The 25,761-nt window shown below is 49.8% G+C and overlaps 2 protein-coding genes across 3 annotated transcripts in view; one reads left to right on the top strand and one right to left on the bottom strand.

Moving 5' to 3' along the window:
• LOC144604774 (endosome/lysosome-associated apoptosis and autophagy regulator family member 2-like) overlaps window positions 1–14,627 on the top strand; it is a 174,972-nt gene extending 160,345 nt beyond the window's left edge. Inside the window, exons 17-22 of the mRNA XM_078419421.1 lie at window positions 1,693–1,789; window positions 3,689–3,790; window positions 4,355–4,481; window positions 6,371–6,549; window positions 7,483–7,648; window positions 10,017–14,627. Coding sequence (XP_078275547.1) covers window positions 1,693–1,789; window positions 3,689–3,790; window positions 4,355–4,481; window positions 6,371–6,549; window positions 7,483–7,648; window positions 10,017–10,076 — 731 coding nt within the window. The 3' untranslated portion in view covers window positions 10,077–14,627. The remainder of the gene's footprint in view (window positions 1–1,692; window positions 1,790–3,688; window positions 3,791–4,354; window positions 4,482–6,370; window positions 6,550–7,482; window positions 7,649–10,016) is intronic.
• Window positions 14,628–18,413: 3,786 nt separating this feature from the next.
• Window positions 18,414–25,761, bottom strand: part of grm3 (glutamate receptor, metabotropic 3) — a 54,374-nt gene continuing 47,026 nt past the window's right edge. The window contains exons 5-6 of one of the 2 annotated variants that reach the window (XM_078419419.1): window positions 24,105–24,279; window positions 18,414–18,892 (exon numbers count right to left, since the gene is read on the bottom strand). In XM_078419419.1, the coding sequence (XP_078275545.1) occupies window positions 18,813–18,892; window positions 24,105–24,279 (255 nt within the window). In that variant the 3' untranslated portion in view covers window positions 18,414–18,812. Of the gene's footprint in view, window positions 18,932–24,104; window positions 24,280–25,761 lie in introns of both variants that reach the window. The other variant, XM_078419420.1, reaches the window with a different exon arrangement.

The raw sequence follows: 25,761 nt of genomic DNA, 5'->3' as shown, positions 1-25,761 counted from the left end.
ACAGTGAAGGACAGGCAGCATCTCTACAGTGAAGGACAGGCAGCATCTGCAGACAAGGACAGGCAGCATCTGCAGACAAGGACAGGCAGCATCTCTGGAGTTTCAGGTCGAGACCCTCCAGACTGAAGAAGGGTCTCGACCTGAAACGTCACCCGTTCCTTCTCTCCAGAGATGCTGCCTGACCCGCTGAGTTACTCCAGCGTTTTGTGTCTATCTTCGGTTTAAACCAGCATCTGCAGTTCCTTCTTACATAAGTCTGCAATGTCGTTTACTGATGAGTGCATTAAACCAAGAGAGGCATGGATAAGGTGGACAGTTCTGGTCTCCCCAACACAGCAATGATGTGGAGAGGGTGGAGAGGAGGTTCACCAGAAGCTGCCTGGATTAGAGGGTTCCAGCTACAGGGAGAGGGTGGAGAGGGTGGAGAGGGTGGAGAGGAGGTTCACCAGACGCTGCCTGGATTAGAGGGTTCCAGCTACAGGGAGAGGGTGGATTAGAGGGTTCCAGCTACAGGGAGAGGGTGGAGAGGAGCTTCACCAGATTAGGGGGCATTATCTGGTAACTCAAATTTCACTGTACCTTAATTGGTGCATGTGCCAATAAACTGACCTTGATCTTAATCTCTAGCTACAGGTAGAACCAGTCATGGAGGGATTTAGTTTAGAGATACAGTGTAGAAATAGGCCCTTCGGCCCACCGCGTCTGCACCAACCATAGCCTAGCACAATCCTACACACACTAGGGACAATTTACAATCTTTACCAAAGCCAATTAACCTACACCTCAGAAGGCAGTGGAGGCCAATTCTCTGAATGCATTCAAGAGAGAGCTAGAGAGAGCTCTTAAGGATAGCGGAGTCAGGGGGTATGGGGAGAAGGCAGGAACGGGGTACTGATTGAGAATGATCAGCCATGATCACATTGAATGGCGGTGCTGGCTCGAAGGGCCGAATGGCCTCCTCCTGCACCTATTGTCTATTGTCTACACACCTGTACGCCTTTGGTGTGTGGGAGGAAACCGGAGCACCCGGAGAAAACCCACGCAGGTCACGGGGAGAACGTGCAAACTCCGTACAGACAGCACCTGTGGTCAGGATGGAACCCGGGTCTCTGGCGCCGTGACCAGGAAGGATGTGGAGGCTTTGATGAGGGGGCCGAGGTTTACCGAGGTTTACCAGAAGGCTGCCTGGATGAGAGGGTGGTAGCTACAGAGAGGAAGGAGGTGTGGAGGGATTTCTTTAGTTACGGTTCATAAGTGATAGGAGCAGAGCCATCCTCTACTCCACCATTCAATCATGGCTGATCTATCTCTCCCTCTCAAACCCATTCTCCTGCCTTCTCCCCATGACCCCTGACACCCGGAATTTCTTTAGCCAAAGGGTGGTGAATCTGTGGAGTGTGGGAGGAAACCGGAGATCTCAGAGAAAACCCACGCAGGTCACGGGGAGAACGTACAAACTCCGTACAGACAGCGCCCGTAGTCGGGATTGAACCCGGGTCTCTGGCGCTGTGAGGCAGCAGCTCTACCCGCTGCGCCACCGTGCCGCCCTAGATTCCCCTTCCCAGGAAAAGAGGGCGTGGGGGCAGAGGGTTAAGGTGAGAGGGGGAGGGTTTGGTCGGAGCCTGAGGGGTAAGGATCGCGTCTGTCGGCTGTTGAACTGTTTTGTTCTGACGTTGTTGTTTGTTTTACCAGGAGCCAGCGTTGAACCGTCAATACAGAACATCACCGCCAGGCCAAACCACTTCCCTCCTCCTGAAACCGACGTTCCCGACATTCACTTCTTCTACATGTGAGTGTGAGAAAGCTTCATACAAACATCGAAACAGAAAACAGGTGCAGGAGGAGACCATTCGGCCCTTCGAGCCAGCACCGCCATTCAATATGATCATGGCTGATCATCCACAATCAGTACCCCGTTCCTGCTTTCTCCCCATATCCCTTGATTCCATCAGCCCTAAGAGTTAAATCCAACTCTCTCTTGAAAACATCCAGTGAATTGGCCTCCACTGCCTTCTGTGGCAGAGAATTCCACAGATTCACAACTCTCTGGGTGGAAATATGAAAGGCTTCATAACCGTACAGCACAGAACAGGCCCTTCAGCCCAACTGGTCCATGCCGACCAGAATGCCCCCGTCTCAATTGAATGATTGATACTGTATTGTCACGTGACTTGGTGCAGTGAGATTCTTTGATTTTCACAAGTACACAAACAGGCAAAGGAAGGCACAGAGTAACTCAGCGGGTCAGGCAGCATCTGTGGAGAACATGGACACAGAGTGCTGGAGTAACTCAGCGGGTCAGGCAGCATCTGTGGAGAACATGGACACAGAGTGCTGGAGTAACTCAGCGGGTCAGGCAGCATCTGTGGAGAACATGGACACAGAGTGCTGGAGTAACTCAGCGGGTCAGGCAGCATCTGTGGAGAACATGGACACAGAGTGCTGGAGTAACTCAGCGGGTCAGGCAGCATCTGTGGAGAACATGGACACAGAGTGCTGGAGTAACTCAGCGGGTCAGGCAGCATCTGTGGAGAACATGGACACAGAGTGCTGGAGTAACTCAGCGGGTCAGGCAGCATCTCTGGAGAACATGGACACAGAGTGCTGGAGTAACTCAGCGGGTCAGGCAGCATCTGTGGAGAACATGGACACAGAGTGCTGGAGTAACTCAGCGGGTCAGGTAGCATCTGTGGAGAACATGGACACAGAGTGCTGGAGTAACTCAGCGGGTCAGGCAGCATCTGTGGAGAACATGGACACAGAGTGCTGGTGTAACTCAGCGGGTCAGGCAGTATCTGTGGAGAACATGGACACAGAGTGCTGGAGTAACTCAGCGGGTCAGGCAGCATCTCTGGAGAACATGGATAGTTGACGTTTCACAGAGTGCTGGAGTAACTCAGCGGGTCAGGCAGCATCTGTGGAGAAAAGGAATGGGTGACATTTCGGGTCGAGACCCTTCTTCAGACTGAGAGTCGGGAGAGGGAGACATAGAGATATGGAAGGGTAAGGTGTGAAAATAACTGATCAAAGCAGGCCATGATATGAAAATGTCGAATGGTTGATTGTTAGTTGGGGAAGGTGACAAAGAGACACAAAATGAAGGAGAGAGAGAAATCTACGGAGACTTGAAGTTTGAGAAATCACTATTCACACTGCTGGGTTGTAAGCTGCCCAATGAATGTTGAGTATTGGTATCATTTGATATAGGTGACGTTTCAGGTCAGGGCCCTTCTTCAGACAATGCAGGAGGAAGGTGGAGGGGGCGGAGGGGGAGTTTATAAAGACACAAGAAACTACAGGTGGGAGTCTGGCTTGGGGCAGGATCCAGTGTAAGTTTGCTGGATCGTTGCTCTGGCTTGGGGCAGGATCCAGTATAAGTTTGCTGGACCATTGCTCTGGCTGAGGCAGGATCCAGTGTAAGTTTGCTGGATCGTTGCTCTGGCTGAGGCAGGATCCAGTGTAAGTTTGCTGGATCGTTGCTCTGGCTGAGGCAGGATCCAGTGTAAGTTTGCTGGATCGTTGCTCTGGCTGAGGCTGGATCCAGTGTTAGTTTGCTGGATCGTTGCTCTGGCCTGGGGTAGGATCCAGTGTAAGTTTGCTCCAGTGTTGCTCTGCCTTGGGGCAGGATCCAGTGTACGTTTGCTCCAGTGTTCCTCTGTCCGCTGACGGTCTCGCTGTTGTGTTGCAGGTCCTCTATGTCTACAGCCTCGTGTGAAGGGGGGCGTGGGGCCGTGGTGACCATGAGATGCAGCCCTGGGAAGGCCGGCCGTGGCGAGATCTCCGTACCGAGGTACCGTAGCGCCCACTGCGGCCCGCTCGCACCTACACTTCCCTTCACTTCAGTGTAGTTTATTGTCACGTGCACCCTTCTCCCCGTGACTGCGGGGGTTTTCTCCGGGTGCTCCGGTTTCCTCCCACATCCCATAGATGTGCGGGTTTGTAGGTTAATTGGTGTCTGTACCTTGCCTCTAGTGTGTGGGATAGTGATAGTACAGGGTGATCGATAGATCACGTGGATTTGGTGAGCTGAAGGGTCTGTATCCACATTGTATCTCTGTTTCCATGGGATAACTCAGAACTAGTGTCCAGTTTAGTGTATTGTCACGTGTACCGAGCGAGGTACAGTGAAAAGCTTTTGTTGCGCGCTAACCAGTCAGCGGAAAGACAATACATGATTACAATCGATCTATTTACAGTATACAGATACAGGATAAGGGAATGTCGTTTAGTGCAAGGTAAAGCCTGCAAAATCCACTCAAGGATAGTCCGAGGGTCACCAATGAGGTGGATAGTAGTTGGGGATCTGCATGTCTGGCGTGTGGAGTAAATCCTGAACTTGTCCGTGTGCCCACAGTGACTGTCCTGGGGGGACATGTGATGGCTGTACCTTCCTCTTCCTGTGGCAGAGTGCAGGAGCCTGCCCACTCTGCACACCTGCCGACTTCCACCAGATCGAGGGCGCGTGCCTGGGGGGCATCCAGGTAAGCTGGCACACTGGGCATCGCGCCGAACTGTGGCCCCACCCAGAGGCACCGACCGGCAATCTCCACTCATGGTGGAAGGGTCTCATCCCAACACGTCATCTATCCATGTTCTCCACAGATGCTGCCTGACCCAGCCTTACAATGGCACAAAAAGCTGGAGTAACTCAGTGGGACAGGCAGCATCTCTGGAGAAAAGGAATGGGTGACGTTTTGGGTCGAGACCCTTCAGACTGGGAGTCAGGGGGGCTAAAAATGGGCACCACAAACCTCCCGCGGCCACCTCTGCCAACCATCGCCCCTCCACCAACACCACCCCCCCACCAACATCCCCCCCCACCAACACCACCCCCCCCCCACCAACACCACCCCCCCTACCAACACCCCCCCCCACCAACACCACCCCCCCACCAACACCCCCCCCCACCAACACCACCCCCCCACCAACACCACCCCCCCCACCAACATCCCCCCCCACCAACACCACCCTCCCACCAACACCCCACCCCCCCCACCAACACCACCCCCCCACCAACACCCCACCACCCCCCCCACCAACACCACCCCCCCACCAACATCCCCCCCCACCAACATCCCCCCCACCAACACCACCCCCCCACCAACACCCCCCCCCACCAACACCACCCCCCCACCAACAACCCCCCCCACCAACACCACCCCCCCACCAACACCACCCCCCCACCAACATCCCCCCCCCACCAACATCCCCCACCCACCAACACCACCCCCCCACCAACACCCCACCCCCCCACCAACACCCCCCCCCCACCAACACCACCCCCCCACCAACATCCCTCCCCCACCAACACCCCACCCCCCCCACCAACACCCCCCCAGCAACACCACCCCCCCCACCAACACCCCACCCCCCCACCAACACCACCCCCCCCACCAACACCCCCCCACCAACACCACCCCCCCCACCAACATCCCTCCCCCACCAACACCCCACCCCCCCACCAACACCACCCCCCCACCAACATCCCCCCTCACCAACACCAACCCCCCACCAACACCCCACCACCCCCCCCCACCAACACCCCACTCCCCCCAACAACACCCCCCCCACCAACACCACCCCCCCATCAACACCACCCCCCCACCAACATCCCTCCCCCACCAACACCCCCCCCACCAACACCACCCCCCCACCAACACCACCCCCCCCCACCAACACCACCCCCCCACCAACATCCCTCCCCCACCAACACCCCCCCCACCAACACCCCACCCCCCCCACCAACACCCCCCCCCCAACACCACCCCCTCCCCCAACACCACCCCCCCCCAACACCACCCCCCCCACCAACACCCACCCCCCCCCACCAACACCTCCCCCCCAACACCACCTCCCCTCCACCAACACCACCCCCCCTCCACCAACTCCACCACCAAAACCACCACAACTGCCAGCTCCACCGCCCACGGGCAACGGCAAACGCCCGCCCACCCGTCCCCGCCAGCGGCCGGCTGGCATCATCGCCGATTCCACCCGCCTCACCATCACGGGCGTAAGGACACCGATGTTACTTTGTTATCAAGGACCAGGGGTCACAGTTTAAGGATAAGGGGGAAGTCTTTTAGGACCGAGATGAGAACGTTTTTTTTCACACAGAGAGTGGTGAATCTGTGGAATTCTCTGCCACAGAAGGTAGTTGAGGCCAGTTCATTGGCTATATTTAAGAGGGAGTTAGATGTGGCCCTTGTGGCTAAAGGGATCAGGGGGTATGGAGGGAAGGCAGGTACGGGATACTGAGCTGGATGATCAGCCATGATCATATTGAATGGCGGTGCGTACAGGCTCAAAGGGCCGAATGGCCTGCTCCTGCACCTATTTTCTATGTTTCTATGTCTATTTTTCTATCCAGGAAACGACGTACGTTTGGAAGGAGCCGAAGGTTTGCATGAAGGGGGCTCTGATGCCCGCCAAGGCCATCGCCAACTGCGAAATGATCGACTTCTGGTTGAAAGTGGTGGTGGGAATTGGAGCCTTCACTGCCGTGCTGCTTATCATCTTAACCTGTTACTTCTGGAAAAAGAACAAGAAGTAAGTCAACACACTTGGCGGCAGCGACGTTATCCCAGCGAGCGCTGGCAGCTGCAGGGTGCAGTTCAGTTTAGTGTCACGTGTACTGAGGTACAGTGAAAAGCTTTTGTTGCGTGCTAACCAGGCAGTGGAAAGACAATACATGATTACAATCGAGCCGTTTACAGTGTGCAGATACAGGATGGGGAATTAAGAGTGTGGAGGGGGCATCTTGGAAGCATAATCTTAGCGTCACGCAGTCATTCAACAGGCCCTTAGTTTAAGAAAGACATAAAATGGCTGAGTAACTCAGCGGGTCAGGCAGCATCTGTGGAGAACATGGATAGGTGACGTTTCAGGTCGAGACCCTTCTTCAGACTTTAGTTTATTTTAGTTTAGATTTAGGGATACAGCATGGGGCCGATTAACCTACAAACCCGCACGTCTTTGGGATGTGAGAGGAAACCGGAGCACCCGGAGGAAGCCTAGGACAGGCACATTGGAACCCCTGATTGGGCGGCATGTTGGGCAGCGGGTAGAGCTGCTGTCTCACAGCGCCAGGGACCCGGGTTCCATCCTGACCACGGGTGCTGTCTGTACGAAGTTTGTACGTTCTCCCCGTGACCTGCGTGGGTTTCCTCTGAGATCTTTGGTTTCCTCCCACACTCCAAAGATGTGCAGGCTTGTAGGTTAATCGGCTTGGTATAAATGTATAAATATTAAGAAATTGTCCCTAGTGTGTGTAGGATAGTGTTAGTGTGCGGAGATCGCTGGTCGGCACGGACTCGGTGGGCCGAAGGGCCTGTTTCCGCGCTGTATCTCTAAACTAAACCAAACTAAACTGAACTGAAACTAAACTAAACTAATCTAAAACCGAACTGAATGAACGTGACAGCTCGGACCACTGCCCCGTCTCTGCCAGTCTTTAACCCAGGTCTTTCCTTCCTCGTTCAGGCTGGAGTACAAATATTCCAAGCTGGTGATGAACGCAAACTCCAGGGAGGTGGAGCTCCCAGCTGCAGACAGCTGTGCCATCATGGAGGGGGAGGATAACGAAGAGGATGTCTTCTATTCCAAGAAATCCACACTGTTGGGGAAGCTCAAGTCGTTGGCTTCAAAGGTGAGCAGCAATTGTACGACTCCGCAATCTCTTCCAGCCGGCATCTGCAAGGGTAGACAGTCACAACCTTCTTCCCCCAGGGTGGAAATGACAAAGACAAGAGGGAAGGAAAGAAAACTGCAGATGCTGGTTTAAGTCAAAGGTAGACACAGAGTGCTGGAGTAACTCAGCGGGTCAGGCAGCATCTGTGGAGAACATGGATATGTGACGTTTCACAGAGTGCTGGAGTAACTCAGCAGGTCAGGCAGCATCTGTGGAGGGAAGGAATGGATGATGTCTTGGGTCGAGACCCTTCTTCAGTCTCCAGTCTGAAGAAGGCTCTTGACCCGAAACGTCACCCATTCCTTCTCTCCCGAGATACTGCCTGACCCTCTGAGTTACTCCAGCATTATGTGTTTAAAGACTAGAGGGCACAGCCTTGAGTGGAGAAGAGCAAAGCTGAACCTGTTCAGTGCCACCCTCGAGTATACTCTGCTCATGGCCAATGCTGAACATACAACGTGGCAGTGAACAGGTTAAAGGAGATGTGTGGGGCAGGTTTTCTACACAGAGGGGGATGGGGGCCTGGAACGCGCTGCCAGGGGTGGGGGTGGAGGCAGATACGATAGTGGTGTTTAAGAGGCTTTTAGACAGGCACATGGATACGCAGGGAATGGATCACGTGCAGGTGGAGGCGATCGGTTTAACTTGGCATCATGTCCAGCACGGACAATGTGGGCTGAAGGGCCCTTTGCTGTGCTGTACTGATCAGATAGTTTTAAATGTGGGCACCCCCCCAGAATATGGGTTGTCCACAATGCCACTAGAGAAGATGGCTTCTCAAAGAATAAAGCGCTGGAGTAACTCTGCAGGTCAGGCAGCACCAATCATGTTAGACATGGACTTTGTGGGCCGAAGGGCCATTCCTGTGCTGGACTGTTCTCTGTTGTGTAAGTGCTTTCTTTTTCTCATTAACCTAAACGATTTCTCACGGGTAAAATGTGCAGTTTGCAAAATCTGGAAAAGTGTGGAAATTCCCAACTTCCCAGAGCAAATGTCCAGAAGTGCCGTCATCTTCTCCCCTTGTTCTGGGCACGGTAGTTTAGAGTTTAATTCAGAGATGCAGCACGGAAACAGGCCCTTCAGCCCTCCCAGTCCATGCTAACCAGCGATTGCCCCGTTCCATGTTATCCCACTTTCCCATCCACTCCCTACACACTAGCGGGCAATTTACAGAGTGCTGATTAACCCGCACATCTTTGGGATGTGGGAGGAAACCAGCCGGTGGAAACCCACACGGTCACGGGGAGAACGTGCAAACTCTACACAGACAGCTCCCGAGGTCAGGATGCAACCAGGCTCTCTGCTGCTGCTGTGGGGCAGCAGCTCTACCCGCTGCATCACCCTGCCGCCCAATGTGTTGTACGTTTCCACCCTGACTGTCTACTTTATCCATGCCTCACAATGTTCATGTTTATTAGTTATAGGAGCAGAATTAGGCCATTCGGCCCATCAAGTCAACTCCGCCATTCAATCATGGCTGATCTATCTCTCCCTCCCAACCCCATTCTCCTGCCTTCTCCCCGTAACCCCCGACACTCGTACTCTTTCCACTGACTGGTCAGCACACAACAAACACTTTTCACTGTACCTCGCTGTAAATGATAATAAACTGAACTAAACAGAATCAAGAATCTGCCAATCTCTGCCTTAAAAATATCTATTGACTGGGCCTCCACAGCCTTCTATTTCAGTTTCTGTTTAGGCCTGGATAGAGTGGATGTGGAGAAGATGTTTCCACTAGTGGGAGAGTCTAGGACCAGAGGGCACAGCCTCAGAATTAAAGGACGTTCTTTTAGGAAGGAGATGAGGAGGAATTTCTTAAGCCAGAGGGTGGTGAATCTGTGGGATTCATTGCCATAGACGGCTGTGGAGGCCACAAGTCAGTGGATATATTTAAGGCAGAGATAGGTAGGTTCTTGATTAGTGCGGGTGTCAGGGGTTATGGGGAGAAGGCAGGAGAATGGGGTTAGGAGGGAGAGATAGATCAACTGTGATTGAACGGCGGAGTGGGCTCGATGGGCCGAATGGTCTACTACTGCCCCTATCACTTATGAACGTGAATGTGCAAAAATTTCCATCTAAATCATTCACCTGGACCGAGGGGGAACAGCCATGAGGAGAGGGGGGGGGTGTTGGGGGAGAACAAAGGGGGTACTTTGTAACTCTGTCGGCGCCCTTTACGTGGTGACTATTTGCATACCTTGGGTATGCAAGCATAGAATTTCACTGTGACAGGCTGATGGGCCTGTTTCCGCGCTGTGACAATGAAGCATTTATTCATTCATTTGCTCATTCATCATTCATTCTTGTTCTTTTCTTGCCCAAGGATAAACAGGATATCTTTGAGTCGGTACAACTGAAATCCCCACGAGCTCGCAATATATGAAGACGTGACCTCAGCTTTGGGGGATGTTGGCGGTCACTGACGCCAAACACAGCTGAAGTTGGGAGACCACACCTCCTGAACATTACCATCTCTCAAATGTTTCTCCGAGAACCTTTTGCAAACAGTTCCTGTTTGTTCGCCTTATTGTGCTGGATCGAAGAGGCCGCAGACCAGAGTTGTCAAACCGGCTGCCATTCCTCGTTGCCAAACTGACAACATGTATCTCAGGAAGAGCTTGCAATCATTCATCATTACCCCTGCCCCTCCATGAGTGTGTAGACTTCTCATCGTGACCCCTGTGGTTTTATGGCTCGTTTGGTCTTGTGCTCCATCTGCAGTTAGCTGCAATGTTCTACAAATAAACATACTGCAGGTCCATCACCCATTTCCCGGCATCCTTGCTTCCAGACCTTTATCCGATCAGCTTAGTTTTGTTTAGTCTATAAGTTCATACGTGATAGGAGCAAAATTAGACCATTCGGCCCATCAAGTCTACTCTGCCATTCAATCATAGCTGATCTATCTCTCTCTCTCAACCCCATTCTCCTGCCTTCTCCCCATAACCCCTAACCCCTGTACTAATCAAGAATCTATCTATCTCTGCCTTAAAATATCCATTGACTTGGCCTCCACAGCCGTCTGTGGCAATGAATCCCACAGATTCACCACCCTCTGACTAAAATAATTCCTCCTCATCTCCTTCCTAATGGACTGCCCTTTAATTCTGAGGCTGTGCCCTCTGGTCCTAGACTCTCCCACTAGTGGAAACATCCTCTCCACATCCACTCTATCCAGGCCGCTCACTATTCTGTACGTTTCAATGAGGTCCCCTTTCATCTTTCTAAACTCCAGCGAGTACAGGCCCAGTGCCCACAAACGCTCATCATATGTTAATTTACTCACTCCTGGGATCGTTCTTGTAAACCTCCTCTGGACCCTCTCCATGGCTGACACATCCTTCCTCAAATATGGGGCCAAAAATTGCTCACAGTACTCCAGTTTATTTCAGTTTCGTTTATTGTCACGTGTACCAAGGTGAGCTTTTGTTGCGTGCTATCCAAGATTATCCCTTTTTTGCATGACCAACAGAGGTCATAGAGTGACACAACGTAGAAACAGGCCCTTCGGCCCAACTTACCCACACCAGCCAACATGCCCCAGCTACACTAGTCCCACCTGCCCGCATTTGGCCCATATCCCTCTAAACCTGTCCTATCCATGTTCCTGTCAAACTGTTTCTAAAACGTTGCGATAGTCCCAGCCTCAACTACCTCCTGTGGCAGCTCGTTCCGTGTACAGAAGGAGCTTGTGAAGGAGGTAGTTGAGGCGGGGACTATACCACATCATGATAATTGAACAATGCACCTCTGACTCACTAATTATGCCCCTCCCGTGTTTCCGAAGCACCAGGGACCTGCTTGAAACAAATAATGAGTCCCGGCAGAGAGCTCGCCGCGCACTATGTACACGGCAGCCACTCAGTGATGTGTGTGGCACGGTGGTGCAGCGGGTAGAGCTGCTGCCTCACAGCGCCAGAGACCAGGGTTCCATCCCGACCACGGGCGTTGTCTGTGCGGAGTTTGCACGTTCTCCCCGTGACCTGCGTGGGTTTTCTCCGGGTGCTCCGGTTTCCTCCCACACTCCAAAGACGTGCAGGTTTGTAGGTTAATTGGCTTCGGTAAAGATTGTAAATTGTCCATTGCGCGTGGGGTGATCGCTAGTTGGCACGGACTCGGTGGGCCGAAGGGCCTATTTTCTATTCCGTTGGCCTATTTCCTGTATCTTTAAACTAAACTAAACTAAACTAGTCTGACGATTGCAGGAATTTCAAGCGCGGTCTCGTAGCCTTGTCCAGACTGGTACATGGATAGGACAGGTTTGGAGGGATATGGGCCAAATGCAGGTAGATGGGACTAGTGTAGAAACATAGACGATAGGTGCAGGAGGAGGCCATTCGGCCCTTCGAGCCTGTACGCACCGCCATTCATTGTGATCATGGCTGATCGTCCACAATCAGTAAACCGTGCCTGCCTTCTCCCCATATCCCTTGATTCCACTAGCCACTAAAGCTCTATCCAAGTCTCTCTTAAATTCATCCAGTGATTTGGCCTCCACTGCCCTCTGTGGCAGAGAATTCCACAAATTCACAACTTTCTGGGTGAAAACGTTTCTTCTCACCTCAGTTTTAAATGGCCTCCCCTTTATTCATAGACTGTGTGGCCCCAGTAGCTGGGACATGTTGGCCGGTGTGGGCAAGTTGGGCTGATGGGCCTGTTCCGCGCTGTATCACAGTGTGACTATAAAGGATTATAGAGTCGCTGGGTAATTGATGGTGAACGTACTGCACTTATACTTTCCATTGTTTAAAATTTCATTAATTATATTTATGATGTGCAAATCAGCGAAATAAATGATTTAATTGATGCAAATTGTAACGTTTGCGACACAGAACTACGTGTAAGTTTTTATATATATATATATATATATATACAGACCCTTCCCCTCAGGAGTAATGTAAATGGTTCGTCTTGCAACTCTCTGCTCTGTGAAGGTGATACTTTGTGCTTTGAAAGTCATTGTTTCGTAGTTTATTCTTAAAACCCATTCATTCATTACAAGTCATGACTAGTCTGATGTACTGTGATCTACCCATTGCACATACAGTCACCCTTGCTAATTAGAGTCACAGTCATAGAATCACACAGCACAGAAACAGGCCCTTCGGCCCAACTTGCCCACACCGACCAACATGGACCATCTACACTAGTCCCACCTGCCCACACCGACCAACATGCCCCATCTACACTAGTCCCACCTGCCCACACCGACCAACATGCCCCATCTACACTAGTCCCACCAGCCCACACCGACCAACATGCCCCATCTACACTAGTCCCACCAGCCCACACCGGCCAACATGCCCCATCTACACTAGTCCCACCTGCCTTGTTTGGCCCATATCTCTCCAAACCCGTCCTATCCATGTGCCTGTCCAAATGTCTTAAATGTTGTGATAGTCCCTGCCTCAACTACCTCCTCCAGTGGCTCGTTCCATACACCCACCACCCTCTGTGTGGAAAGTTATAGGTCAATCCTCAATCTGAAAAGTCATCTTCGAAAGTTCATAAGTGATTGGAGCAGAATTAGGCCATTCGGCCCATCACATCCACTCCGCCATTCAATCACGGCTGATCTATCTCTCCCTCCTAAAACCATTCTCCTGCCTTCTCCCTATAACCCCTGACACCCGCACTAATCAAGAATCTGTCACTACACCTTAAAAATACCCACTGACTTGTGGCCTCCACAGCCGTCTGTGGCAATGAATCCCACAGATTCACCACCCTCTGACTAAAGAATTCCTCCTCATCTCGTGTTTCTCTCTGGTTGATCTGCTGCGTATATTGATATTTCTGTTTATATATGTAAGAAATGTTAAATGTTATTTTAATGTTTAGCCGATCTACCACACATCAACACTAAATTATTGCCAATCATTTTCAATTTAGTGAAAAATATTAAGAAAGGTTTCAGTGGAAAGTGCAGCAGCTGAATTAAATGGAACGTCTTCTTGCAGGGACTTTAGAGAAACGTAAAATAGCCGATTATAACGTTTGAGGGAAAATTTGAGAATAGAAACAGCACAGGGACAGGCCCTTCGGCCCACAATTACCGTGCTGGACACGATACCAAGTTAAACTAATCCCCTCCGCCTGCACGTGATCCATGTCCCTCCATTCCCTGCGTATCCATGTGCCTGTCTAAAAGCCTCTTAAACACCACTATCGTATCTGCCTCCACCCCCACCCCTGGCAGCACGTTCCAGGCCCCCACCCCCCTCTGTGTAATAAACCTGCCCCACATATCTCCTTTAAACTTTGCCCCTCTCACCTTAAGGCTGCGCCCTCTAGTCTTGGACATCTCCACCCTGGGGTAAAGGCTCTGACTGTCTCTATGCCTTTCATAATTTTATATACTTCTATCAGGTCTCCCCTCAGTCTCTGATATTCGAGAGAAAACAATCCAAGTTACTCCAACCTCTCCCTGTAGCTGATGCCCTCTAATCCAGGCAGCGTTCTGGTAAACCCCCTCTGCCCCCTCTCCAAAGCCTCCACATCCAAACGGCCCGATTTTCCTAAGAGGACACAACGTGCTGGAGTAACTCAGCGGGTCAGGCAGCATCTGTGGAGAACACGGATAGGTGACGTTTCACAGAGTGCTGGAGTAACTCAGTGGGTCAGGCAGCATCTGTGGAGAACATGGATAGGTGACATTACGGGTCAGGACTCTTCAGACTGAATAAACTTGTCTCAGTTTTATCACACAGAGTAATACCATGAATGGCCACCAGAAGGCAGCAAGTGAATGCATCAAAGACACGATGTACTGCCACTCTTTTTACTCCACAATTGATTTTGACATTTTATACTCGTTAAAGTTATAGTTCAGTAAACCTCGGCTTATAAACCAGGCAGCATTGACAATAGCCAACACTTCACATGTCTGTTACACACAAAATGCTGGAGTAACTCAGCGGGACAGGCAGCATCTCGGGAGAGAAGGAATGGGTGACGTTTCGGGTCGAGACCTTTCTTGAGACTGAAGAAGGGTCTCGACCCGAAACGTCACCCATTCCTTCTCTCCCGAGATGCTGCCTGACTTGCTGAGTTACTCCAGCATTTTGTGTCTACCTTCGATTTAGACCAGCATCTGCAGTTTTTTTCCTACATACTTCACATGTCTGGTTAGCACTTATTTATATAAAGATAAATTTGACAAACCAAAATGTTGCATGCTTAGAACTATTTCATAAGTTCATAAGTTCCAGGATTAGAATTAGGCCATTCGGCCCATCGAGTCCACTCCACCATTCAATCATGGCTGATCTATCTCTCCCCCCCAACCCCATTCTCCTACCTTCTCCCCATAACCCCTGATACCCACGCTAATCGAGAACTACTTGTCTACTCACTTTGAACAAGTTGATCCTTAGACACTATCGACTGTTTACATTATGAATTAATTGGTGATTTGATATTTTGAAACTGTGAAATAGTGTTGCACTCTTTAAGATAACTAGGAAGGTGAAATGTTGCTTTGAATGAGTTACTGGGAAAGGTTTCTTTAAATTTGATTTAAGGTACAGTTTAACTAAGTTGTGGTGAACAATAAAATCTTGCAAATTGAATGTATTTTTGGATCTCTAGGTTGTACACTGCTATAGTTCCCTGATCATGAAGGGAAATTATAGTTCTGTCACAGTCTGAAGAAGGATCTCGACCTGAAACGTCACCCATTCCTTCTCTCCAGAGATGCTGCCTGACCCGCTGAGTTACTCCAGCATTTTGTGTCTACCATAGTTCTTTATTAGTCTGTCAACTAATAAGTTAGGAAATGAAGAAACAAGGAACTGCAGATGCTAGAATATTGAACAAAACACGGAGTGCTGGAGGAACCCGGTGGGTCAGGCAGCATCTAAGGGGCGGGCCAGTGGCGCAGCGGGTAGAGCTGCTGCCTCACAGCGCCAGAGACCCGGGTTCGATCCTGACCACGGGTGCTGTCTGTACAGAGTTTGTACGTTCTCCCCGTGACCGCGTGGGTTTTCTCCGGGTGCTCTGGTTTCCTCCCACACTCCGAAGACGAACATGTTTGTCAGTTAATTAATTTTGGTAAATTGTAAAATTGTCCCTAGTGTGTCAGATAGTGCTAGTGTATGTGGTGATCGCTGGTTAGTACAGACTCTGTGGGCCGAAGGGCCTGTTTCTGCATTGTATCTTTAATGTTTAAAGTATATCCGTGGAGAGTAATGGACAGATGACACTTTGGGTTGGGTCCTGAAGAAGGGTCTCGACCCGAAACGTCATCTGTCCATTCACTCCAGAGATGCTGCCTGACCCGCTGAGTTCCTCCAGCACTCTGTGAAACGTCACCTATCCATGTTCTCCACAGATGCTGCCTGACCGCTGAGTTCCTCCAGCACTCTGTGAAACGTCACCTATCCATGTTCTCCACAGATGCTGCCTGACCCGCTGAGTTCCTCCGGCACTCTGTGTTATGCTGAATTTGGGAAATAAGATTGCAATAAATGGGTGAAAATTTTGCATGATTTATGAAAATGGGAATATTCTCCTGGCATATCAAAGGCTGAAAGTGAAGAATAATAGACGATAGACAATAGGTGCAGGGGGAGGCCATTCGGCCCTTCGAGCCAGCACCGCCATTCAATGTGATCATGGCTGATCATTCTCAATCAGTACCCCGTTCCTGCCTTCTCCCCATACCCCCTGACTCCGCTATCCTTAAGAGCTCTATCTAGCTCTCTCTTGAATATCCAGGCCCCCACCACTCTCTGTGTAATAACCTGTACCACACATCTCCTTTAACCTACTTGGCCTGTCATTAATTCATCTTTGAGAGGAATGGCCATTTTATACTTGAGGCCATTATGACTCAGAATAAGATGAAATTTTAAATTCACGATTATGAGTTATGGTTGAAATTCCATGTTGATTTTTTGATATCGGCAGAAATGTGTGCTGGAAAAAATATCAAGTGAAAAATCCATTTCCGAATGACTGAATAAAACATATCATGTTGATCTAACCAAATTATTTTTGGATATAATCACAAATTCAACTTTCTAAATGCCACGAAGCATAAATATATTACACAAAGGGAACTATTTTTAGCCATTTCTAAATGTTCAACCCAAGTTATCATAGAGTCATGCAGTAGGGAAACAGGCCCTTCGGCCCAACATGTCCATGCTGACCCAACCAGGCCAGTCCCACTTGCCCGCGTTTGGCCCATACCCACATGGTAGGTGTAGAGGTTAGCGATGTTTCAGATCCCCACCTGTGTTGTGTATTCTAATGCATCAGTGCGTTCATTGTGTTTAGGTTTCTGAGTTTTGGTTTCTGCTAAATTGTATAATCGGCATTAACCAACATAGTGCTGGTCTTCCCCTCATCTTTCTTAAATAAATATGAACAGTTTTGAGGAACTCTTATGCATGTGTTTGTATTTTAAATGAGCAAGTTTCATTACAACTGGATGTTAGAAGTTAAAGCAACTTCTTATGATTTATAAAGAACATTTCTAGATCGTTCTAGGATTGGTGTTGGGGGACATTTAATGAGCAAGAAGAAACATTTTAATTCCGGGTTCTGGGGAATTCACACAGGAGAGGAGTTGGGCCGGAATAGACCATGATCACATTAATTTGCAGGGTAGGCTTGATGGGCCGAGTGGCCTCTCCCTGTGGTGTTCAAGAGGGTTTTAGACAGGGGCATGGATATGGAGGGATATGGATCATGTGCAGGTGGAGGAGGTCAGTTTAAATGTGTTGAAAAAAACTGCAGATGCTAGTTTATACCTGAAGATGGACTCAGCATCTGTGGAGAACATGGATAGGTGACGTTTCACAGAGTGCTGGAGTAACTCAGTGGGTCAGGCAGCATCTGTGGAGAACATGGATAGGTGACGTTTCACAGAGTGCTGGAGTAACTCAGCGGGTCAGGCAGCATCTGTGGAGAACATGGATAGGTGACGTTTCACAGAGTGCTGGAGTAACTCAGCGGGTCAGGCAGCATCTCTGGAGAACATGGATAGGTGACGTTTCACAGAGTGCTGGAGTAACTCAGCGGGTCAGGCAGCATCTGTGGAGAGAAGGAATGGGTGACGTTTCACAGAGTGTTGGAGTAACTCAGCGGGTCAGGCAGCATCTGTGGAGAACATGGATAGGTGACGTTTCACAGAGTGCTGGAGTAACTCAGCGGGTCAGGCAGCATCTGTGGAGAACATGGATAGGTGACGTTTCACAGAGTGCTGGAGTAACTCAGCGGGTCAGGCAGCATCTGTGGAGAGAAGGAATGGGTGACGTTTCCGGTCGAGACCCCTCTTCAGACTGATGTCAGGCGAGGGGGCAGGACAAAAATAGAATGTAGTTGGAGACAGGAAGACTGGTGGGAGAATTGGGAAGGAGAGGGGGGAGAGAGGGAAAGTATGGACTATCTGAAGTTAGAGAAATCAATGTTCATACCGCTGGGGTGTAAGCTGCCCAAGCTAATGTAAATTTCCCATCTAAACTAGACCCACCTGCCTGCCTTCCAAACCTGTCCTGTCCATGTACCTGCCTAAAAGTTTCTTAAATGTTACTATAGTCCCTGCCTCATCCACCTCCTCCGGCAGCTCGCTCCACACACCCACCACCCTTCTCTGTACACTTGACAATAGTGAACTGAATCAAGAGTCAAGTGTTTTACTGTCGTGTGTCCTGAAACGGAACAATGAAATCCTTACTTGTAGCAACACACGACGTTGACACGATGGAAAGAGGTCAGAGATTTTTATTAAGTTTATTTTACATTAAAGTTTTCATTGTTTTGTGCTGTTAAAACCATGTTAGGTATTGTAACTATATACAACATTAAAGATCACTATGCAATCTAGTGCAAATACATCACAAACCTGTTATTGAGCTGTAAAACTTTATAATAGTCAATCGTCATATTTTCATACAGTGCCAGCCTTACATAAAGAGTTTATAACAATGTTTTTTGTAAATAAGTTATGTACAGGATAAAATATTAACCAGAAAACCCAACTATGATATAATTACTTACAGCCCTTAAAAATATCGTAATCCACTGTCTCTACAAAAGTGAGTGAGCCTGGAATGTGTCTCCTGCACACTTAGACCGACCGGGCGACACAGCGCTGGATTGTCGGAGACCCTCATAATGACGATGTGGTGGAGTCGAGGATTTCTCTGCCGTTGCACAAGGCAGGAGGAACACGCTGCGTGCTGGCAGATGCTGCAAAGCAACAGGGGCGCGCACGTTACTCCAAAGGTCCTTGAAATGCAGAAAGGAAAATATCCAAAAGTAAATCTAGTCCAAACCTCTACAGCCATACATGTAGAGAGTGTAGAGGGCCAGGGGTTGTGGGGGAGAAGGCAGGGGAATGGGGTTAGGAGGGGCAGATAGATCATTCACGATTGAATGGCGGAGTAGACTCGATGGGCCGAGTGGCCTCATTTTACTCCTATCACTTATAAGCTGGAAGATACAAATTGTGGCACGGTGATGCAGCGGGTAGAGCTGCTGCCTCACAGCGCCAGAGACCCGGGTTCCATCCTGACTACGGGTGCTGTCTGTACGGAGTTTGTACGTTTAGGTTTAGCAAAGTTCATAAGTGATAGGAACAGAATTAGGCCATTTGGCCCATCAAATCTACTCTGCCATTCAATCATGGCTGATCTATCTCTCCCTCACAACCCCATTCTCCTGCCTTCTCCCCATAACCCCTGACACCCGCACTGATCAACAATCTAAGTTTAGTTTATTGTCACGTATACTGCGGTTCAGTGAAATGACCTGCGTGGATTTTCTCCGGGTGCTCCGGTTTCCTCCCACACTCCAAAGATGTGCAGGTTTGTAGGTTAATTGGTTTCTGTAAAATTATAAATTGTCCCTCGTGTGTGTAGGATAGTGTTAGTGCGCGGGGATCGCTGGTCGGCGCGGACCCGGTGGTTCGAAGGGCCTGTTTCCGTGCTGTATCTCTAAACTAAACTAGATTGCTGCAGCAACTCAGCGGGTCAGGAAGTACCCTTGCCTTTGGTGCACTGGGTATTGTATACAGGAGTGAGGATGTCATGATGCAGCGCTCTAGGACATTGGTCAGGCTGCATGTGGAGTATTGTGGAGTATTGTGGTCGCCCCCATTACAGCAAGGATATGGAGGCTTTGGAGAGGAGGTTGACCAGATGCTGCCTGGATTAGAGGGTTCCAGCTACAGAGAGAGGGTGGAGAGGGCACAGAGGAAGTTGACCAGATGCTGCCTGGATTAGAGGGTTCCAGCTACAGGGAGAGGGTGGATTAGAGGGTGGAGAGGAGGTTGACCAGAACGCTGCCTGGATTAGAGGGTTCCAACTACAGGGAGAGGGAGGACGGACTGGGATTGTTTTCCATGGAACGTTCGAGGTTGAGGGCAGACCCGATAGAAGTGTATAAAAGTATGAGAGGCATAGTTAGGGTAGACAGTTAGAGCCTTTACGCCAGGGTGGAGATGTCCAAGACTAGAGGGCACAGCTTTAAGGTGAGAGGGGCAAAGTTTAAAGGAGATGTGTGGGGCAGGTTTATTACACAGAGGGGGGTGGGGGTGGAGGCAGATACGATAGTGGTGTAATGATCCTGATCTGATAAGGGGACTAGAGGTAAAAGAGCCATTAGGAGGCAGTGATCACAACATGATAAGTTTTACTCTGCAAATGGAAAGGCAGAAGGGAAAATTGGAAGTGTCAGTATTACAGTATAGCAAAGGGGATTACAGAGGCATGAGGCGGGAGCTGGCCAAAATTGACTGGAAGGAGGCCCTAGCAGGGAAGACGGTAGAACAGCAATGGCAGGTATTCCTGGGAATAATGCAGAGGTTGCAGGATCAATTTATTCCAAAGAGGTGGAAAGACTCTAAGGAGAGTAAGAGACACCTGTGGCTGACAAGGGAAGTCAGGGACAGCATAAAAATCAAGGAGAGGAAGTATAACATAGCAAAGAAGAGTGGGAAGACAGAGGATTGGGACTCTTTTAAAGAGCAACAAAAGTTAACTAAAAAGGCAATACGGGGAGAAAAGATGAGGTACGAGGGTAAACTAGCCAATAATATAAAGGAGGATAGCAAAAGTTTTTTTAGGTACGTGAAGAGGAAAGGAGTAGTCAAGGCAAATGTGGGTCCCTTGAAGACAGAAACAGGGGAATTTATTATGGGGAACAAAGAAATGGCAGACGAGTTAAACCGTTACTTTGGATCTGTCTTCACTGAGGAAGATACACACAATCTCCCAAATGTTCTAGGGGCCGGAGAACCTAGGGTGATGGAGGAACTGAAGGAAATCCACAATAGGCAGGAAATGGTTTTGGGTAGACTGATGGGACTGAAGGCTGATAAATCCCCAGGGCCTGATGGTCTGCATCCCAGGGTACTTAAGGAGGTGGCTCTAGAAATAGTGGAAGCATTGGAGATCATTTTTCAATGTTCTATAGATTCAGGATCAGTTCCTGTGGATTGGAGGATAGCAAATGTTATCCCACTTTTTAAGAAAGGAGGGAGAGAGAAAACGGGTAATTATAGACCAGTTAGTCTGACATCAGTGGTGGGGAAGATGCTGGAGTCAATTATAAAAGACGAAATTGCTGAGCATTTGGATAGCAGTAACGGGATCATTCCGAGTCAGCATGGATTTACGAAGGGGAAATCATGCTTGACAAATCTACTGGAATTTTTTGAGGATGTTACTAGGAAAATTGACAGGGGAGAGTCAGTGGATGTGGTGTACCTCGACTTTCAGAAAGCCTTCGACAAGGTCCCACATAAGAGATTAGTGGGCAAAATTAGGGCACATGGTATTGGGGGTAGGGTACTGACATGGATAGAAAATTGGTTGACAGACAGAAAGCAAAGAGTGGGGATAAATGGGGCCCTGTCGGAATGGCAGGCAGTGACCAGTGGGGTACCGCAAGGTTCGGTGCTGGGACCCCAGCTATTTACAATATACATTAATGACTTAGACGAAGGGATTAAAAGTACCATTAGCAAATTTGCAGATGATACTAAGCTGGGGGGTAGTGTGAATTGTGAGGAAGATGCAATAAGGCTGCAGGGTGACTTGGACAGGTTGTGTGAGTGGGCGGATACATGGCAGATGCAGTTTAATGTAGATAAGTGTGAGGTTATTCACTTTGGAAGGAAGAATTGAAAGGCAGATTATTATCTGAATGGTGTCAAGTTAAGAGGAGGGGGAGTTCAACGAGATCTGGGTGTCCTAGTTCATCAGTCAATGAAAGGAAGCATGCAGGTACAGCAGGCAGTGAAGAAAGCCAATGGAATGTTGGCCTTCGTAACAAGAGGAGTTGAGTACAGGAGCAAAGAGGTCCTTCTACAGTTTACCGGGCCCTGGTGAGACCGCACCTGGAGTACTGTGTGCAGTTTTGGTCTCCAAATTTGAGGAAGGATATTCTTGCTATGGAGGGCGTGCAGCGTAGGTTCACTAGGTTAATTCCCGGAATGGCGGGACGGTCGTATGTTGAAAGGCTGGAGCGATTGGGCTTGTATACACTGGAATTTAGAAGGATGAGGGGGGATCTTATTGAAACATATAAGATAATTAGGGGATTGGACACATTAGAGGCAGGAAACATATTCCCAATGTTGGGGGAGTCCAGAACAAGGGGCCACAGTTTAAGAATAAGGGGTAGGCCATTTAGAACGGAGATGAGGAAGAACTTTTTCAGTCAGAGAGTGGTGAAGGTGTGGAATTCTCTGCCTCAGAAGGCAGTGGAGGCCAGTTCGTTGGATGCTTTCAAGAGAGAGCTGGATAGAGCTCTTAAGGATAGCGGAGTGAGGGGGTATGGGGAGAAGGCAGGAACGGGGTAATGATTGAGAGTGATCAGCCATGATCGTATTGAATGGCGGTGCTGGCTCGAAGGGCTGAATGGCCTACTCCTGCACCTATTGTCTATTGACATGGATCACGTGCAGGTGGAGATTAGTTTAACTTGGCATCGTGTCCAGCACGGACATTGTGGGCCGAAGGGCCTGTTCCTATGCTGTGCTGTTCTGTGTTTTATGTTTGGAAAGGGAGACAGAGGATATTTTTAATGAGAATTAGTTAAGAGGTTTCGTCTACACCACCAGATTAGCAGAGGGAGGGGTGAGAACAGGCAAGCAACTGCAGATGTGGAATCTTGAGTTTACCACAGAGTGCTGGAGTAACTCAGCGGGTCAGGCAGCATCTGTGGAGAACATGGATAGGTGACGTTTCACAGAGTGCTGGAGTAACTCAGCGGGTCAGGCAGCATCTGTGGAGAACATGGATAGGTGACGTTTCACAGAGTGCTGGAGTAACTCAGCGGGTCGGGCAGCATCTCTGGAGAAAAGGAATTCCCCTCGTGATTGTCTACACCTCGCTTGGATGTATTTCCACGATTTGGGACTGCAGCTCCAGAGAGGAGCTCGTGAACGTCATGCACTGGGCGGCACGGTGGTGCAGCGGGTAGAGCTGCTGCCTCACACTGCGAGAAACCTTGGTTCCATCCTGACTACAGCTGCTGTCTGTATGGAGTTTGCACGTTCTCCCCAGGGCCGTCTTAACGCATGGGCCTGATGGGCACTTGCCCGGGGCCCCACGAGAATAGGGGCCCCATGCTGATCTGTGTATGTTAAGCGACTTGCAATAAATAAATACTACTTTAAAAATGTAGGTTCAATAAGTGCTTTTTTCGCAACATTTTCGGTCACTAAGTGCTTCTCACAGCGATCTGTAAGTGCTTTTCGCCGGCACGACGGGGGGGGGGGCTGGTAGGGAAAGGGGGTTGGGGGAGAGTAACGGTAGGGGCCCCAGTACACTGCTTTGCCCGGGGGCCCATAATGCTGTAAAAACGGCCCTGGTTCTCCCCATGACCTGCGTGGGTTTTCTCCGGGTGCTCCGGTTTCCTCCCACACTCCAAAGACGTGCAGGTTTGTAGGTTAATTGGCTTTGGTAAATGTGCAAGTTGTCCCTAGTGTGTGTAGGATAGTGCCAGTGTGTGTAGGATAGTGCCAGTGTGTGTAGGATAGTGTTAGTGTGTGTGGGATAGTACTAGTGTGTGTAAGATAGTGTTAATGTGTGTAGGATAGTGCTAGTGTGTGTAGGATAGTGCTAGTGTGTGTAGGATAGTGTTAGTGTGTGTAGGATAGTGTTAGTGTGTGTAGGATAGTGTTAGTGTGTGTAGGATAGTGTTAGTGTGTGTGGGATAGTGCTAGTGTGTGTGGGATAGTACTAGTGTGTGTAGGATAGTGCCAGTGTGTGTAGGATAGTGCTAGTGTGTGTAGGATAGTGCTAGTGTGCGGGGATCACAGGTCGGCACGGACTCGGTGGGCTGAAGGGCCTGTTTCCGTGCTGTATCTTTAAGGTCAGAGTGTGGAAGGCAGTTCCCTCGATGCCAGGAGGGTGAGTGGACCACAGCAGGTGGTGGACGATTTGCTACTTACAGTGAGAGTGGCTGGTGACGGTCCCACTCACGCTGAACCTGTTCATGGTGAGTCTGTGACTGGTCACGTTCTTCTGTGGCTGGAACACGATGATGTGGACCTTGGGTGCAAAGAGACAGCCCAGCACCACGAAGCCACTCAGGCTGACAGAGATGCACATCGTGGTGGTCTGGACCTGTGGAGGAGAGGCTACTGTCAGACTGACTGGAGACCCCGCACTGCATCACTGACCAGACACACAAACATCGCCAGACCTGACCCCCCCCCCCCCCCCCCCTCCAGCCCCAGGGTGTGTCTAACATCAGTATACACCAGCATGGTGTGTCCAACTCCAGCACTCTGTGAAACGTCACCTATCCATGTTCTCCACAGATGCTGCCTGACCCACTGAGTTACTCCAGCACTCTATGTCTATCTTTGGTATAAATCAGCATCTGCAGTTACTTTTGATTACATTTTCCTACATTTTAACAAAGTCCTGCTGCATTTCGATCACTTCCCCCAGATTCGACCACTCTGCACACACTCAGGCCAATTAACCCACAAACCTGCACATCTTTGGAGTGTGGGAGGAAACCGGAGCACCCGGAGAAAACCCACGCAGGTCACGGGGAGAACGTGCAAATTCCGTACAGACAGCACCCGTGGTCGGGATAGAACCCGGGCCTCTGGCGCTGTGAGGCAGCAGCTCTACTGTGGGATATTAAATATTCTGGCAGTGCCACTGTGCTGCCCGAACGTTCACTGAGTTCAAAACCTTCTTGAGAATCCTCTTCTCTGAGTTACTGGGCTCTAATGTAATCCTGCTTTGTTCTCTAGTTTTAGAATTCTCTCGCCTGCACTATAGACTGTGAGGAAATTCAGGGCCAGGCACTGGCACACTCACACACTTACACACACACTCACACAAACACACACTCATTCACACACACTCACACACACACACACACACACACACACACACACACACACACACACACACACACACACACACACACACACACACACACACACACACACACACTCGCACACACTCACTCACATACACACTCACACATTCACACACACACTCACACACTTACACAGACACTCGCACACTCGCACACACACACTGACACTCACAGCGCCAGAGACCCGGGTTTGATCCCGACTACGGGTGCTGTCTGTAAGGAGTTTGCATGTTCTTCCCATGACCTGCGTGGGTTTACTCCGGGTGCTCCGGTTTCCTCTCACACCCCAAAAACGTGCGGGTTTGTAGGTTAATTGGCTTGGTATAAATTGTAAGTTGTCCCTAGTGTGTGTAAGATAGTGTTAGTGTGCGGGGATCGCTGGTCGGCGCGGACTCGGTGGGCCGAAGGGCCTGTTTCCGCGCTGTATCTTTAAACTAGACTAAACTAGAATGTCAATACTGGCACCGAGTACAACACTTATTTAAGGGTACACCTTGCCACATGGCAAACACTCAGATACACGAGACAATTGAGCCATCCACAGTGTACAAATACATGGTAAAGTGAAGGTAAAACTGCTAATCAATAACATTTCATCTTTACCTTGCACTAAACGTTATTCCCTTATCCTGTATCTGTATACTGTGGACGGCTCGACTGTAATCATGTATTGTCTTTCCGCTGACTGGTTAGCACGCAACAAAAGC

The sequence above is a fragment of the Rhinoraja longicauda genome, chromosome 23 (genome assembly GCF_053455715.1).
Source record: "Rhinoraja longicauda isolate Sanriku21f chromosome 23, sRhiLon1.1, whole genome shotgun sequence".
Taxonomy (NCBI): Eukaryota; Metazoa; Chordata; class Chondrichthyes; order Rajiformes; family Arhynchobatidae; genus Rhinoraja; species Rhinoraja longicauda.
The sequence above is the reverse complement of the archived record's forward strand: the minus strand, read 5'-3'. Positions and strand labels throughout refer to the sequence as shown.